The sequence below is a fragment of the Emydura macquarii genome, unplaced genomic scaffold (assembly GCF_026122565.2).
Source record: "Emydura macquarii macquarii isolate MOO-44397 ecotype Brisbane River unplaced genomic scaffold, CSIRO-AGI_Emac_v2 contig_2369, whole genome shotgun sequence".
Classification (NCBI taxonomy): domain Eukaryota; kingdom Metazoa; phylum Chordata; order Testudines; family Chelidae; genus Emydura; species Emydura macquarii.
In genome coordinates, this window is record NW_027132506.1 from 3,154,025 (window position 1) to 3,171,197 (window position 17,173).

At 58.4% G+C, this 17,173-nt stretch overlaps 1 protein-coding gene across 1 annotated transcript in view; it reads right to left on the reverse strand.

Annotated features, from left to right (window-relative positions):
• Positions 1-17,173, reverse strand: part of RNF123 (ring finger protein 123) — a 107,280-nt gene that overhangs the window by 35,301 nt on the left and 54,806 nt on the right. Inside the window, exons 27-35 of the mRNA XM_067561244.1 lie at positions 12,287-12,464; positions 10,052-10,126; positions 9,307-9,394; positions 8,929-9,016; positions 8,702-8,786; positions 5,932-6,071; positions 5,477-5,665; positions 3,114-3,189; positions 1,913-1,997 (exon numbers count right to left, since the gene is read on the reverse strand). Coding sequence (XP_067417345.1) covers positions 1,913-1,997; positions 3,114-3,189; positions 5,477-5,665; positions 5,932-6,071; positions 8,702-8,786; positions 8,929-9,016; positions 9,307-9,394; positions 10,052-10,126; positions 12,287-12,464 — 1,004 coding nt within the window. The remainder of the gene's footprint in view (positions 1-1,912; positions 1,998-3,113; positions 3,190-5,476; positions 5,666-5,931; positions 6,072-8,701; positions 8,787-8,928; positions 9,017-9,306; positions 9,395-10,051; positions 10,127-12,286; positions 12,465-17,173) is intronic.

A 17,173-nucleotide genomic window follows, 5' to 3' on the forward strand; every position in this document is an offset into this window, starting at 1 on the left:
CCCTGAGCATGTGGGCAAGACTCGCCAGCCAGACACACAAGAAAGAATTCTCTGCAGTAACTCAGAGACCCCCATCTAACATCCCATCACAGCCCATTGGGCATATCTACCACCAGTAGTCAAAGATCAGTCAATTGCCAAACTAGGCTGTGCCATCAGACCATCCCCTCCATAAACTTATCAGGCTCAGTTTTGAAGCCAGCTAGGTTTTTTGACCCCCACTGCACCCCTTGGGAGGCTGATCCAGAACTTCACTCCTCTGATGGTTAGAAATCTTCGTCTGATGTCAAGTCTAAACTTCCTGATGGCCAGTTTATATCCATTAGTTCTCCATCAGTGTCCACATTGGCGCTGAACTTAAATAAATCTTCTCCCTCGCTGGTATTTATCCCTCTGATGTATTTATAGAGAGCAATTATATCTCCCCTCAGCCTTCTTTTGGTTAGGCTAAACAAGCCCAGCTCTTTGGTCTCCTCTCATAAGGCAGGTTTTCCATTCCCCGGATCATCCTGGGGGCCCTTCTTTGCACCTGTTCTAGTTTGAATTAATCTTTCTTAAACCTGGGAGACCAGAACTGCACACACTATTCCAGATGAGGTCTGGCCAACGCCTTGTATAACGGTACTAACACCTCCCTATCTCTACTGGAAATACCTCGCCTGATGCATCCTAGGCCTGCATTAACTTTTTTCACGGCCACATCACATTGGCAGCTCAAAGTCATCCTGTGATCAACCAATACACCCAGGTCCTTCTCCTCCTCTGTCACTTCCAACTGATGCGTCCCTAGTTTATAGCAGAAATTTTTGTTATTAGTCCCTAAATGCATGACCTTGCACTTTTCACTATTAAATTTCATCCTATTTTTATCACTCCAGTTTACAAGGTCATCCAGATCTTGTTGTATGAGATCCTGGTCTTTCTCTGTATTAGCAATACCTCCCAACTTTGTGTCATCCGCAAACTTTATTAGCACATGCCCACTTTTTGTGCTGAGGTCAGTAATAAGAAGGTTAAATAAGATCGGTCCCAAGACCGATCCCTGAGGAACTCCACTAGTAACCTCCCTCCAGCTTGACAGTTCACCTTTCAGTATGACCCGGTGTAGTCTCCCCTTTAACCAGTTCCTTATCCACCTTCCAATTTTCATATTAATCCCCATCTTTTCCAATTTAACTAATAATTCCCCATGGGGAACCGTAGCAAATGCCTGACTGAAATCAAATCAAGATAAATTACATCCACTGCATTCCCTTTGTCTAAAAAAAAAGCTGTTATCTTCTCAAAAAAGGAGATCAGGTTGGTCTGGAACAATCTACCTTTTGTAAAGCTACTGTATTTTATCCCAATTACCATTAACCTCGATGTCCTTAACTATTTTCTCTTTCAAAAAATTTTTCCAAGACCTTGCCTACTACTGAGGTCAAATTAACAGGCCTGTAGTTAGCCGGATCACTTTTTTTCCCTTTCTTAAAAATAGGAACTACATTAGCAATTCTCCAGTCATACGGTACAACCCCTGAGTTTACAGATTCATTAAAAATCTTTGCTAATGGGCTTGCAATTTCATGTGCCAATTCCTTTAATATTCACGGATGAAGGCTTTCTCTTAATCACCTGTCTGAGATGCTTGCTCATCCAGTTTGGTCTGCAACCCTTGCCTATGAATTTTTTCCCCCTCCTTGGGATACAGGCTTCAGAGCCGAGGCGAGGCAGGGCAGGGCAAAGCAGCGTGAAGACAAGACAGGAGTGCAGTGAACATGGTGTATATTTCAGCCCAAGCAACCAGCATGCCCCCAGCGGGGACTACCCATCCTCGCACCCCGAAGGGCTGAGTCCATCCGCCATTCACCCCACAGCACAGCCCCATGGCGACACAGAGACATGGCCTCTCACAGGAAGAGTCACTCACCCTTGGAAGTCAGTGTCCATGAGGAGTTGAACCAGAATCCCTGTCACAGCCACAAGGATGGGATAATGATCCACGCTCTCCAGCCCTGGGGGACGGAGCAGAAAGCCAGAGACATGACCACCTCTGGTAACCCAGGCCACCCCACACCCCAGCACCCCAGCTCTGCCACAGCCTGGCCGACGGCCCTTCTCTTTGCTGCGGCACATCTGGGCTGCCCCAGTGGCTGTGCTGGGAAACCCTCGATCAGAGGCGCTCTCCTCCCATGGTCAGCGCTGACCTGCCTTCCCCATGGAAGAGGGGCTGCCCTACGTCCTGGACCGGTGCCCTGCCCCCCAGTGGTAGAGATAATCCAGCCGGTACAAAAGCTATGGGGGACACTGACCGCCCTCAATGGCCCACCCTTGTGTGCTGGCACCTGAGCTTAACCTTGCCTCTGTCAGAAACAAAGACGACCTAGGTGTGCGGCAGGGGCTGACTGGAGATCACCTTTCAGCTCCCCCAAGAGCCTTTCCACAGAGACTCGCAGCTGAGCTGTGCCTCCGAAAAGAGGGGACACGGCTGAGACAGCAGCCCGCCAGGAGGGACGAGCTGACTCAGCAGTACCACGCATCCAGTTACCTCCCAGCAGGTCCAAGCTCCAGCAGTCACCTGACAAGGCGTGCAGCGACAGCACACCGCTGTCCCAGCCCAAGGACAGACTTCAGCCTGGGCTCAGCAAAGGGCACTCTGCCTCCGTTATCTCCGGGCACCTTCCGTCCCCGCTTACAGCCCCCTGCCCAGCTCCCAGCGAGCCCTCCTGAGGGCGACTCAGTGCCAAGCCAGGCATGGAAAATGGCAGCCGTTTAACCGCTGCTCCGAGCTGCTCCTGGAGATGCCAGAGAGGAGCCAGGAGGCAGAGACCCGTGGCAGGGAGGGTCTCATGGGTAGAGCCCGGGGGTCTGGAGAGAGCACAGTGCTCAGGACCCACATTTACATTGTGGGGCACGGGTCAGGGAGGGGCTCAGAAGAATGCCCCTTGCTACATTCCCAGCTGCGGCATCCGAGGGTCCCACCCATGTGGCCCAACCCTCTCCGCCCCCAACAGGCCTGAGATCACAGAGGGTGCTCAACAAAACACCCACCTCCCCTGCTGGTGAGGCTGCAGAGAAAGCACCTAAATCCCCTGGGCCCCACGCACAGACGCTGGGCAAGGGTGACTCACCTGGCAGCCGGAGGTTGACCACTCTGTCGAACAGGTTCCGCTCAGCCGTCACGCGATTCAGCACCTGGTTCAACAACTGCGCGGGGACAGAAGCGGGTAAGGAGAAGAGATGGTTCTTCAGACAGGATGGAGCAGCTCCTTCCCAGAGAGCCGTCAGAGCGCACCCCTGCCACACCCAGGGCCCCCCCAGGAGACAGTGCTCTTCTACTAGCTGCCCCTGGACCTTTCGTGAGCTGGACAAGAGGCATCTAGCCAGGCATGCCCCGGGATCACTAAGGTGCACACCGTGGAGCACAACAGCAGGGGTATAACCAGAGCAGATGGCCACCCTCCGACCCCTGCCGGGGGACTGCAGCTGGCAGCACTCCATTGCGCGGCTCCCCAGCTCTACCCAGCATGTCACAGGCACATCAGCAGGGAGTCGGGAACGGCCCCTCCGTCTGCAGCATGTGGGCAGTTACCCCAGGCTGCAAGCCAGGCTGCGGTCAGTCCGCAGGAAGCTCTTACCGAGGCGCTGCAGTTGTGAGCAATGACCAGACGGGCCCCGTGCCAGCCTCCAGGCCACAGCTAGCGCCAGCCGTGAGCAGCGCTGGGGGTGGGCGCTTGCTGGCTAACATCTGACAAGGGCCTGGGTCTCTGCTGAGCCCAGGGCCTGGCAGGACGAACACTGCAGGTCCCCAAGCAAGCACGGAAACAGCTCCAGCCCTGCAGGCTGCTGGGCAATCTTCTTCCAGCTGAAAGCCAAACCCTGGTGCGGCCAAGGGGACGCCCATGGCACAGGGCAGTCTAAGGACAGCACCGGCTGGGCACCCATTGTCCGCAGCAGCAGCAGGGAGAGCCAGGAGCACACCCAGGCCCCCGTTCATCATCTCCTTCGTGCCCCTTCTGCAGGCCCCTCTGCCCTACCCGCCTCTGTGCAACCCCCTTCACTGGCTGGCTCCCTTCTCCAGGCAGCTAGGCCCCACCTGGCTCCACGTGGCTATCTGAGTCTGCCTGCATGCCCCTCTTGTTGGGGTCTGTCCCAGGACACAGGCACGGCACACGACAGCATGCCTGGGGAAAGCCACGGGGCTGCGCCCCTCCTCTAGCCCCGAACGTGCCGGAAGCGACAGGCGCTGCCGTGCTCTGCAGGTGGCTGGGCTCGGGGCTGTGCTGTGGCTCAGCTGGCCAAGGTGGGCCCCAGGCCGCGAGGGGCTTGTGACGCTGAATGACTGTCCCAGCCTTTGGTGCCTAGTCGCTCCAGGCACGGTGCCCCGGCCAGGGACACGTCTTTGCTAAGACCAGCCTCTCCAAGAGTGGAGACAGAAGGGCCAGGGACCATCACCCCACAACTCCAGCCAATGACTCGTGACTGGCCGGAGCAGAGCTCTGGGAAAGAGACGGAGAATCCCCCCGGCCCCAGGCAAGCTGCCCCGAGGGGTGCAGGCCTCACTCGGACAAGCAGGGTCAGCCTTAGTTTGACCTTTGCCAAATTCTTGCGCTGCCTTTGTCTGCGGGATTTCAGAGCCCTCGGCTCACAGCCACATCCTCCCAGGGGAGGGATCACGTCACCTCAGCCCTCACTGCGGTAAGCTGCTCGATGGAGCCGCTGCAGACACCGAGCGCCCAAGGGCAGTGGTAACGCCGAGCCTAGCATCTCAGTCAGAGGCTGCGTGCGGACGGACGCTCTTACTGCAGCGCGAAAGCTGCTGAACTGACTTCAGTTATGCTAGCGTCAGGCACCGGGGCTGGAGGCACCTCACTAGCACTACGGGTTGGAGTAGCTGTGGGTGAACGGCAGAACTGGGGAGGGGGAGAATCCCAGGACGGGAGTCGGGCACTGGCAGAGCTGAGAAGGGGTGGGTGGATGCCAGGGGCAGGAACAGCAGAGGGTGGAGGATTGGGATTGAGGGGCACTGGCCTGGCAAGAGGGGGTACCCAGGTCTGGAATAGCACCCTAACCTTTATTTCAGGGGCCAAGGCCAGCCAGCTGTCCCCACCCCTGCTTCCCCGAGTTCACAACAAGCAGCTGAATGCACCACCTCCTCTCAGGGTTTTGTGCTGCCACGTGAACGCCACTGGCACTGGAGAGGTCCTTCGTGAGAGTCCGGAGCGTGCATCCCCTCCCTTTGGGGCTGCAGGGAGTGCTGCATGGGACGGGCTTTCCATAGGGGGCTGTTGAGGTGCCTGATGGAAAAGCTGCACCACACGGGAAGGCTTGGCAGCTCCCACAGCCGGCCAGGCTCCGGAGCAGCCAGATTTTTCTCCCATACTCAGCCTGAGACACAGATGCTGGATCCCCCTGGTTTGCAGTGTTAACATGCCCTCCTGCAGCCAGCCCCCAGCAGGGGGTGCTCCCGCCTGCTCCCAGCGTGGGAACGTACCTGGGCCAGTCTCCTGAGTAGCAGCTCCGAGGAGGGGCGGCTCCAGTCGAGGAAGATCTCGGGGGCCAGCGTGACGGTCATTTCCAGCACCCTGAGCAGGCTCACCGACAGGTCGAAGCAAGTCGCGCACACCTTCAGCTGCCGGCTGTCCACAAAGTTCCTCTCCAGGCGCTCGGCCGCCTGCTGGATCTGCCAGCCACAAAGCAGGGCTCAGTCCAGGGCCCCGCAAAGCACCACAGCGTCCCCCGCCCCGGCACCCCTGCTCCTACCCACAGCACGCAGGAGGCGATGCCCTCACTACGTAGCCCTGGCCCCAAGAGCAGAGCACTTGCCCGTCAGGTTCCGCAGGCTGGCCCGGCCCAGCCCGACCCCCAGTGCCACACAAGCCCATCAGCCCACCCGGGTAGCCGGCTGGGGTCCCCACGAGGTGCTGAGCAGCCCAGCCCAGCTCTCACCTCCTGGATCATGCCGATGAACTCAGAGAAGGCCCAGTTGAGCTGGTTGAGGACGCTGTTAAGGAAGCTGGGCGCCATGTCGCAGTCACTGCGCAGCAGGTCGGCCATGTGCCGCTGCAGCAGGGTGGAGGGGCACGGCTCTAGAAGCAAAGCGGGGCAGCGTCAAGGGCAGGATCAGCACCAGGCGGGGGGTGGGCGGCTGGGGGAGGCACAGGCCTGGTGCCATGCACTTGACCACCGCCAGGGCCTGAGCATGGAGCAGACAGCCCCGCCTGCCCGCTGCTGGACAGTGAGCAGAGACAGCAGGGGCCCTGCAAGGCCGGGCACATGGACTATTCTGAGCACACAGCTTGCCCGCAGGCTGCCCGCACCGCCCCGAATGTGTGCAGCGGCCGCTCTCCCTCCCAGAGAACAACACGGGCCCTGCAGCCCAGTGCTAAGCAGGGCTCTCACGCTTGGCTCCAGACAGCCCCGGGCCAGCTCAGTGCTAATCGCTCCTGACACCAGCATCACAGCCACTGCTCTGCGCCAGGACGCCTGCCCTGCCCGCTCCCTCACATGGGCCCACGCTTGGCCGGCTGCAAGCTAGGGCAGGCCAAGCCCCCCTTCCCCGGGCTGTGTGCCTGGAGCCCAGCTAGCTGCTTCCTGGGGCCGAGGCAGGCTCTGTAGACAAGCTGGGGCATTTCTTGGCACTTCTGTCACCACTCCCAGCTCAAGCCCGTCTCCAGTCCCATGGCACGAACGCTGAGGCCCAATGCTGCTCCACCAGCCAGCAGTTTCTGGCAGGTCCCTCCCGGGCACAGACATGGCTCAGGCCTAGCACTGGGGCGTACGCTGCTCAGCAGGGGAGTGGGGGGCAAGGGCTGGGACTGCCACAGCCACAGGGGCAGGTGTGGGCAATGGGCAGGGCCCAGCACTGAGCCACGACTGCCGCAGCAGGGGAGCTGCCACGTGGCTGCGTGCTGGGCAGAGCCCCAGCGCAGAAAGCAGACGCAGCGGCTCCCTGCAGCTGGAACACAGCCCTGCAGAGCGGAGCCATCCCGGCCTGGGTGGCAGAACCACGCCACTGCTGTCCCCAGGGGTGCCGCGAGGCTGCCAGCAGCAGGGCACTACGATGCTGCCATGGCGCTGGCAGGCCACAGGCCGAGGCTAGTGTGGCTCGTGCCCTTGATCTGCTGCCTCCTTCCATCCCCAGTTGCAGCGACTCACTCACGCCCCATCTCTCAGGGAGAGGCACAGCCCTGCTCCAGGAGACTGGAGCCACCCCCACGGGGCACAGAGCCGAGACACAGGCAGAGGGAGCCCCACCCCACCAAGGCTCACACCAGGCCAGGGCTGGGGGGAGAGGGCCGGGCAACACCTGGCAGGGGGAGAAGGGCCAGGGCACTAAGAGCTACTGCACCACCACACGAGACAGGGGCAAGCAAACAGCAAACTTACTCTGCAGACTAGCAACAGAGAGATCTCCTGGGCCCCGGGAGAGAGAACAAGAGAGTGGCATTACACAGGGGAGGGCAGAGCTCCCCGGCCGGGCTGGCAGGGCGACCTACGCCCACACTCAGAGCAGCGCGCCAGCCGCTGCCTGGCGTCAGCAGAACTCTCTGACGGAGGAGAGCCGGGGCAGCGACTCGCGCACGCACACAGCCGGGGCCCAACAGCTCACACAACAAAGCCTGGGGACGCGCGCGCACACCCAGGTCCATTGGCGCGCTCTCTCTCTCTCACACACACACAAACCCAGGTCCACTGGCTTTCACACCCCCCCCCCCCCCCAAGGTCCATTGGCTCTCTCTCTTACACACACACCCACCCAGATCCATTGGCTCACACACACACACACACACACCCTCCTCCCCCCCCCAAGGTCCATTGGCTCTCTCTCACACACACACACCCAGGTCCATTGTCTCTCTCACACACACACACCCACCCAAGGTCCATTGTCTCTCTCTCTCTCTCTCTCACACACACACTCTCCCAGGTTCATTGGCTCTCTCACACACAGCCCCCCAAGTCCCACTGGCTCACAGACACACGCACACGCACACACACACCCCACAAGGCCCAGCAGCAGGTGCACAGCTGCCCGTCGGGAGCAGAGCTCCGGGGACTGATGAGCAAAGGGGACAGACCAAGGCAGGCCAGAGAAAGGAGGCCACCATCACTCCTGCACTTGGCCAGGCCCCGGCCCTGCCCCGGGAGGGAACTGGCCGGGCCAGTCATTTGCTGGTGGAGCTGGTTTGGCGGGGTCCGGGGGCGGGTGGCGCAGGTAGGTGGGGACAGCCCCATCTGCTCACAGCACTTGCCGGCACCTCAGACCATCTATTGCTCCGGTGATCAGATCCATACTGGCCCTTCCAGCTCCTGGCTGGCTGGGGGGGCCATGGTCCCCATCACGCTGCAGCTAAGCCGGCTGCGGCCAGCGGCCCTGGCCCCCCTCTGCTGCGCGGCACAGCCCAGGCCAGCTGGAACCACGGCCCCCACAACACAGCAGTGCGATGCATCGAGGGCACCGGGGAGGGAAAGGGAACAGGCCCCCCACTCGGGCTCCCTGGCACTCCAACACCCTCTGCTCAAACCAGCCCGTCACCTACCAGAGCCGCTGGCTTGTTGGCACTGGCTCCCAACGTGCCGGACTGGGCCGCTGGCGGGGTTGGTCCTATGCCAGGCTGCTCACAAGGACCAGACACCCCCTCACCTCCCCAGTGCCAGACCCCACCCCACCCATTCTGCCTCCCCCCCCGGGCACCAGACCCCCACCCCAACTCACTCTGCAGACTGGGGAGATTAGCGTCCTCAGGCTTGGTTTTCAGCAGGTGCGGGAGCCGCGTGTACCTGTATCCAAAGCCGCAGCCCTGCAGGGGAGACAGGGCAGGGGTTAGGGCAGGGCTCCACAGGCCCCCATGGGGAGAGGGCCGAGAGCGCTGGTCTGCAGCTGAGAGCTGGCCCGAGGCTGCTGGCAGCGACAGGCAGGGCCACGCCGGGAGGGAGCCTTACCCGCCACAGCCGAACGAGGATCCAGTTGGTCTGGGCCCACGGCCGCTGCTCATAGGGAGCCAGCAGGTTCTTCATCATGGATATTCGCCTGCCAGGCACAAAGGACAGGTTTGGCAGGGCAGGGTGTGCTGGGCTCCCAGGGGCAGGGGCGGGAGAACAGGGTTAGCAGCCGGCGTGCCCCGGGAGAGGGGTTAAACTGGTTCTTCCCCTCACCCACTATTCGGCAGCTGATCTGCCCCTGCAGCTGTAACTGCTGCCATTGCCCTTCGCCCAGCCTGCTCCAGCCCAGCCCCCCCTCATCCAAGCAGCCCCCCCCCACTGTCCTGCCACCCACCCTTCCACACACAGCCCAGCTCCCCGCAGCAGCTCAGGACTTACTGCTCCTCCGGGATCCTCTCCACGGCCCGCAGCGAGTGTGGATAGCAGACGTAGCTGGCCAGCGCCTGCATCAGCGAGTCGCGGATGTCTGGGGGCAGATGAGAGGGGCGTTGACGCAGCAGGGCCAGGTACGTGGCTGAGCAGCGCAGGGAGCCAGGGAGGGACTGGCCCCCCCAGGTAGGAGGACAAGTGGGATTTTAAATGGTTCCCATGTTCACTTCAACCCAGGGGTGGAAGGGCCCCAGTAACGCACAGGTGCCGGGTGCTCTCCTGCCGGCTCACTCAGCCCTGCGACATCCCAGCCACTGCCAGGCCAGGGGCCCCACAAGGACGTCTCCAGTCACAGGGGAACTGCCTAGTCCCTGCCTATCTCTGCCCATCACCTGCACAACGGGGAGATCAAGGCCCAGGCCGTGGATCCCCTACTCCATGCAGCTGGGAAATGCAAGACATCCTTGAAAACTGGCTAATCTGCACCCAGCCGAGACTCCAGGGACGGCAGGCAAAGGTTTACCATTGGCAGAGAAGCCCGCACTCTCCTGGGAGAAGACCCCATCCCATGCTAGTAGCTGGGACTCCCTGCCCCTGCCCCTTCCCCCATGGCTGCAATAACCTCAGCAACTGAACTGCCCTGGCCAAGGGCAGGGCAGCAGCAGGGTCCAGCCGCAAGATGGGGGCCGGTCACTGCCTGCACCCTCACCCCAGCAGGCAGAGAGTCACACGTCCCCCCTCCAGACAGCCTCACCCGTGCCCACGATCCTGGAATCAGCAAAGTGCTTGGCCAGGATGGCAGCCAGACGCGTCAGAGTCTCTTCATAACCTGCACGGAAAGCGACAGAGATCAGCCCATGGGCACAGCCCCCGGGGAGCAGGTGGCTGTAGGAAAAACGCTCCTGTGCAGCTGGACGGTGGAGTCAGTTCCTAGGTAACATGACGACGTCTCACTCTTGGGGGCAAACATAACCATGGGAACAGTAAGTGATGGGGCAGCATCTGCCTGAGTGTGCACAGAGCCTGACAGAACGGCTCTGGGGCAGGTTTCGAGTCAGCCTCCCCGGACGTAGCGGCTGCCAGGTGCCTGGAGACTCCACCAAACGGCAGCCACGAAAAAAACCAACCAGGGACATTTTCAGCTCCAAGCCTTGGCTGGGTGTGCGAGGGGTGCTGGTGACAAGTATATTGTGGACGTAGGGCTTAGGGTTTATCCTGGCCACGGGGAGTCCCAGCACGGCAGGGAAGGACAGGACGGCAGCTCTGGGACGCTCAGTCTAGCGCACCTGGGCCCAGCCGCCCTTCGAGTTGGAAATACAAAGGGTGCGGCTCCTGCAGCGGGATGAGTCCATGTGCTCACAGGGATACACACTGCTAGAAAACACTGCCGGGGGGGCCCACGCTGGGGAAGTTGGAGGCTGCCGTTTTCTGCCTCGGGGGCTGAGCCCTCGCTCTGTGGCTCACTCTGGTTTGGCTGGACGAGGGGAGCTGGCACGGCAAGGCTGGCAAGGCTGGGTGTTCCTTCAATCAGCTGCACGCACGGAGCCATTTCGCAGGGGCACCGTGGCAGCTGCAGGCCGGCCGAGCTAGGCAGGGCACGCACTGACAGTCCCACCACGCAGAGCCCAGGCCAGCGTCACCCATCAGACGGCAGAGCCCTCGGCTTGGAGGGAGAACGCCAGACCAGCCCCACACTGCCTCTCGCCTGCCTGCCCACCCGACCTCCTCACAGAACTGAGGGGATTTTCACTCAAAGCCACCAGAGCAATGAACCAAACGGCTCCTTTTTGAGCAGAAGCACATGGCACAGAGCCAGGCAGGGCGCTGGAGCAGGCCTGGCCGCACTGGCTCTCTCAGACCACAGGGACTCAGCTGGGAGGCCTGTGTTGCCAGCGGCTACAGGAACAGCCAGGGCAGCCCAGCAATGAAAGCCAGACACCGCTGAGACACACCCGAGCGGGGACGCCCAAGGCTGGAATGCCTGACTGGGGGATCTGACCAACTTCTCAGCGACGGCCTGGCTCAAGGGCTCCCTGGCTTGCACCAGGCCTTCCAATCCACTCCCCAAACCCCGAGTGCCGGCGCCTGCCCAATCTACCAGCCGGCACTGCACGGACACCCAGAGCTGCGTAGCCGGGCCTGGGCCAACCTCGCAGAAGCAGAGGGGAGGGCAGAGCTGGGGCAGGGACTGGCCGGACAGGAATCTCAGGGTGGGGAACAGTGCAGGAAGGAGTCACAAATCACACCAACGGGGTCATTTTCAGGGCCCCCACTACGCAGCGACTCTCGTCTGCCGCAGTCTCTCAGCCTTCACTGTAACGGCTTGTTGCTTTGCTAGCTAAGGCCTCGCGGCTGGGGAGGAGCCCTCCCAGACAGGGGGAGCGTGAAACGGCTCGGCTCTGAGCCGCCTAGTCCACTCCATAAGCGCTGACGCTGAAACCCACTGATGGCGAAACATCCCAGCTCCTACTAGTCACCCATCCACGGGCAGGGAGCAAAGAGGGTGCACAACGCCTTCTCTGCCACCAGCCACAACCACCTCCCCCGCGCACCAAACCCAACCATTTCCACCACCCCCTGTGCCAAAGTCAGCTGTCAAAGCGCCCAGCTCCCAGCCCCCTCTGTGGCAAGCTAGCCACCTGCAGGGGAAACTGCGCAGCACTGGCAGACAAAGGGACCGGGATGGCCAGAGACAGCCCAGGCTGCCGGCTGCCTGCCGGGTCCCTGCATGCTGAGTGAGAGCCGGTGCCCAAGCCCAGGAAATCCCAGTGGGCCCCTCTGCAGTCCTGTCTAACACAACGTGCAGCCCCAGCGCAGAAGTGCCTACGTGCTGCGTAGCAGCCCTGGGAGCCCTCGCTGCAGAGACTAGTGCAAGGCAGGGGTAGGAGACCCGCCATCTCCTGGAAGCTTGACCAGGGCTCAGATTTGTCTGGCCCGGCACCAAGCCCAGCATAAGTCAGTAGCAATGGCAGCACGAAGCCCTCCTCACCTGGGAGCTCCTCCATGCTGTGGACCGGGCTGAAGTAGTTCTTCAGCGCGCTGTAGCTGTTCATGGCCACGCTCAGGTAGAACTCCGGCATGAAGGCAAAGAGCGAGCCCGTCCTGTCCCCGTGCTCAATGGTGCGGATGCACACACGCAGCAGCCAGTATATATCCTGCATCTTCTCCTGGCGGGGAGAACACAGGCACAGAAGAGTCAGTTTCCCACCCAGGTATGCAGGAAAAGGTTCCTGGCAATGTACCAAAGTGGCTAGTGTTGAGGGCACGAAGGGTAAAAGGCTGAGAACTGAGTGCAGAGCCCTGGCACCGTGCCGTGGGGACAGACAGAGGCCAAAGGAAGAGGGAGGGAAACAATGCCCATGGGGCCAGGACCGAGCTGCGGTTCCGGAGCGCCCTTCTCACTCCACTCAGCTCGGTTTAATGCCGGGGCCTACAAATTCGCCCTCACAGTGAACTCAGCTGGAGGAACTGAAGGTTTATGAAATGTCACAATTTATTCTGCGCAGGATCCTGCCCAGTTGGGAGGGAACATCTGGGCACTGGCTGCATCTCAGCATGAAGTGGCTTTGAACAACAGGATGGAAGCAGAGCGAGGAAGAAGAAATAAGTGGGCTGTAATCTTGGACTTCCACTTGGACAACATCCGGATCTGTGACATTTGTAACAAGCTGTATCGCTCTCAAATAGGACTGGTCAGCCATAAGTTGATTAATCAGGCACTGGACTAGCCCCCTTACGCATACACGATGATCCAATGGATCGATGGGTGCCTAGACAATAACTTATCACAATAAATGTTCATGGGAAAAGGTGCAAAAGGGAGACAAAAGGTCTGGCTTAGCTCAAGCAAAAAGTACTGGTACAACTGGTATAACTCAAGGACTGTGTTGGGATCATGCCTGGCAAACATTACCAACCGGCACTGGCATGTCAAGAATCAGGCATAATGGTCATGAAAATAACAAGGGGAAGGGCTATTTTGCCCATTACTTTTTTTGAGGTTCTTCAAAAGACTTTGGGGGACAAATTAAAAAGATGCCTGACAATCAATGCTAGTTAGAAGATGGGCGCCCCAAAAGAAGCAAGTTGTTGCTCTCACCTGGGCCCCTAGGAGCCACCGGACCACCACTGAGCCTTTACTGTCTTAATTCAGAAAAATGTTCTGAGCGGACTGGGCCAGAGAAAGGGACCCAAAAAACATGGCCACGTCCTCCAGCTTTGGCTGAATCCCAACCACCACCTGCAATGTAAGGTATCGATTCCTTCTGTCACACCACCCCCGATTGCCTCCCCTTCCCCCCACTTTAGATTTTTCCCAACCCTCGTTTTCCTTCTTTCAAATAAGAGTCTGGCTTAGCCGGCCAGGACCGTACAGTCTGTAACACCACAGTACGCCTGCGACCGAAAACGCAGCTAAAAGCAATGCCCTAAACAGTTCTGCGTTGGGACGAGTTGCCAGATGCTGACGGGGCCAAAACGACCACATGCAGGGCCTGTGTTTTTCCAGCAGCGAGGGTGCAAGCAGAAGTTCGCACCAGAGACAAAAGCTGCATTTTCTCTTTGTTGCTTTTCCCCTTTGGGTGGGCTTGTCTTGTCGTGGCTTTCGGAAAGGGGACTGAACCCAGCAGCAGCTCCAGCCCGTTCCCACTCACTGCTTCTCTCTGCCCCTCAAAGAACAGCTATTACCATCTTCGCTACCACCTAGGCTTTGCTCTGACGTGGGTTTGCCTGCAAAAGGCTCCACGGCTCAGAAGAAGGGGAGGCAGGGGAGAGACAAAATCTTGTTACAGTAAAAGCCTCACTTAACACTTCACAGTTCCAGTATTTTCCCTGGGTTTCCTTCTTTTTCTAGCCCTTTAATAAGCTGCAGGGAGGGTCTGTAAACAGGGGCTGCCACTGGATCAAGCAGGCTGAACTCTCTCCCAAACACTGTGTAAAACTTGTTAATGCTGAACAACGACAGGATTACATTAACCCCTTGGACTCTCTGGGCCATCAAAATTAATACAAGCCGCTCCCAAGCTCAGAACTGCCCAGGGGTCAGGACCTGGGCCTTTCTGACTCCCTCGGTAACAGCAGCTCGTCCCTTGCACAAACACCATTAAAAAAATGCACCCCGCAGTGGGTAACGTGGGAAACCTGTCCCCTCAAATCGCTCTCACAAAACTACGGCTCCCCACCAGCGGGACGACGTCCAGCAGAACTGTACAGACGAGGCAGAGGCAGAGCTCCACTTCACATGCAACACTAGCAGATAGCACTGGCCAATTTACCTTGAAAAATAAATAATGAGAACCAGCAATGAGGGAACCTTCCAGTTAAAAGCATCAAAAGAGACTGACTCACTCAATTCAAACGGCTAACTAACCTGACCACAAATCATCCAATTCATTCGGTGGCGATACATGGCATTGGCCAGGAAATGTATTGGGGGTGATCTTTCTGTCAAATTACAACCAGCTGGTGTGGATCAGAGACTAGGAAACATTCCCACTAATGATGATCTCTCATCTTTAAACAGATGATACACCTCAGCTCAGCAGTTAATCTTTGGGATAAAAAGAGGAGGTTACCCACCTGTGACTGGCAGTGCTTCGAGATGCATGGTCCCCATCTGTATGCACTGCAGGGTCACATGCGCACCACACGCCTGTAGCCCCAGAATTGGAAAACGGTGCCCATTGGTCCGTGCACGCATCCTGGCTCACCTCATGCCTCTGACGGAGGGGATAAGGAGAGACAGACCGACCACCGCCCCAGTTCCTTCTCTGCTGCAAATCAGATAAGATCCGAAGCGGAGGGGAAGGAGGGAGAGTGGTGAAATACAGACTGGGACTGCACCTCTTTCAGCACCTCCGTTACAGGTAAGTAACCCCCTCCTCCTCTTTGAGTGATGGTCCCTGTGGTACTGACAAGCAGTACCTAAGCAGGAGGCAGGTGTGAGAATGTAGACGTAGGGCTGAGCGGAGGACAGCTGTCCTGAAGGAGGCATCAGCAGAGGAGTCCTGCACCAAGTGCAAGCATTGCAACGGAGCCCCACGTGGCCGCTTTACAGATGTCCAGGAGGGGAACCTCCTGAAGAGACGCCATAGGTGCTGCTGCGCTCTGGAGGGATGAGCTCTTACCCCATACGGGCGGGACGGGGCGGGGAGGAAGGTTCAACAGCTGATAGGGTAGAGCGCAGCCGAGATCCATTTGAAGGATGTCTGTGTGGAGATGGCATGCCTCTGACTCCCTGCTAGTGACAAACAGCCTCGGGGATTTCCTGACGGGGGGCCTGGCTCTATGCTCATGGGGAAATTCAGCGCAGTCGACGGGAGTTGCACAAGCTACGCAGAGGAGCTTGCATAACTTATGTCCACCCTAAATCCTCTTTTGCACGCCGTCTCCACCGCGCTGCACCTTTCCAGGAGGTGGTTTAACCCAATCGACTTCCGGATCGATTGAGCGGGTCTTCACTGCCGCTCAATGGATCTGGACAGATCGATCCGATGGCAGCAACTTTGCCACCGTCAGTGAAGATATACCCTGATTTTGTTCTCTGCACGTAGAAAGCCATGGCCTGCCAAACTCTGAGGGGGTGGCGTCTTCATTCCCCTGAGGGAGCATGTGGTTCTGGGAAGTACACAGCTAAGCGAATGGATTGGTTACGGTGAAATTCCAAAACTACCGGGGGATGAATTTTGGGTGTAGACACAAAAAAACTTGATCCTTACGGCGAATAGTGTAAGGAGGATCTGCTGTCAGCAAGCTTGTCAACCCTTCTCACTTCTCATGGGCCGAGCTGGTGGGTTTACTTACAGCCGAGTCCGACTTCTCTGGTGTGAGCTTAGAGGAAGACTTAGTCTCATGCTTATGAGAGTCAAGGCCCCATCGTGGGGCGTGGATTCTCCCGCACCAGCGTCGTACGTCGCAGCAGGAGAAGCACTCAGTGCTGAATTAGAGAGATGCACAGCGGGGGGTCCCAGCCTGGCTCCAACTGGAGCCTCACGGTCTTCTCCATCAGGTATCTGTGGAGATGAAGTTCTTGCCCTTCTCAGGTAGGGCTGGGGAATGATCAGCAAATATTTCACCTCGCTGCGGAGCTGACCTTCCCCAAGGCAGTACAGGCAGCCCTGGTGGAAGGATTGTGGGCAGGAAGCACCGAGTTTGAAGCCCGGAGTCCTGGGCAGTCCTGTACCCACACAGCATACGGGGGAAAGCGGGAGATTCCCTGGGAGACTAATGTAATGTTAACAGTAAAAGCTATTAAAACTATTACAAATATTAAGAGTTAAAACTATTTACAAACAAGATCATTCTTATTTTGTAGAAAGAAGCTGAAGCAGCGGACACTAAAGGTTCCAGCCTGGACCATGCGGCGGTGAGAAGGAATTGGAGAGGCAGTTGATCTGCCCCACCCCGCCCCACCCTGCCCTTTGTCCCCTCAGTCAAAGGCACCAGGTGAGCCACGGCTCATACGTGGACCAGCGAACACCGCTTTCACATGCTCTGACTCTGGGCACACAGCGCATGGGAGCAACCCACAGTGTAATGCAACAGGGACCATCACCTGAAGAAGAAGAAACAGTTCCCACCACACTAAGGCTGGATAAACCATAACTGGATATATTAAAAGTTTAAAACTTGATGAGCTTCATGCATTGCTGAGCTAAACCAAGGCCTTTCCAAGAGGATCAGAAAACAAAAGCAATCTCTCAACCCCTCACCCTCTTTTTGGCAGATCAATTCAATGCTATGAAGACAAGATTCCACTTCAGCATTAGAGACACCAGCACCGCTGGGAGTTACATGGGGAGATGCTGAAGATGGCTCTCCTTAGCTTCAAGTTTTTAATAAATGATGTTTTCTTACTGTAAATTTCTTAAGAACATAG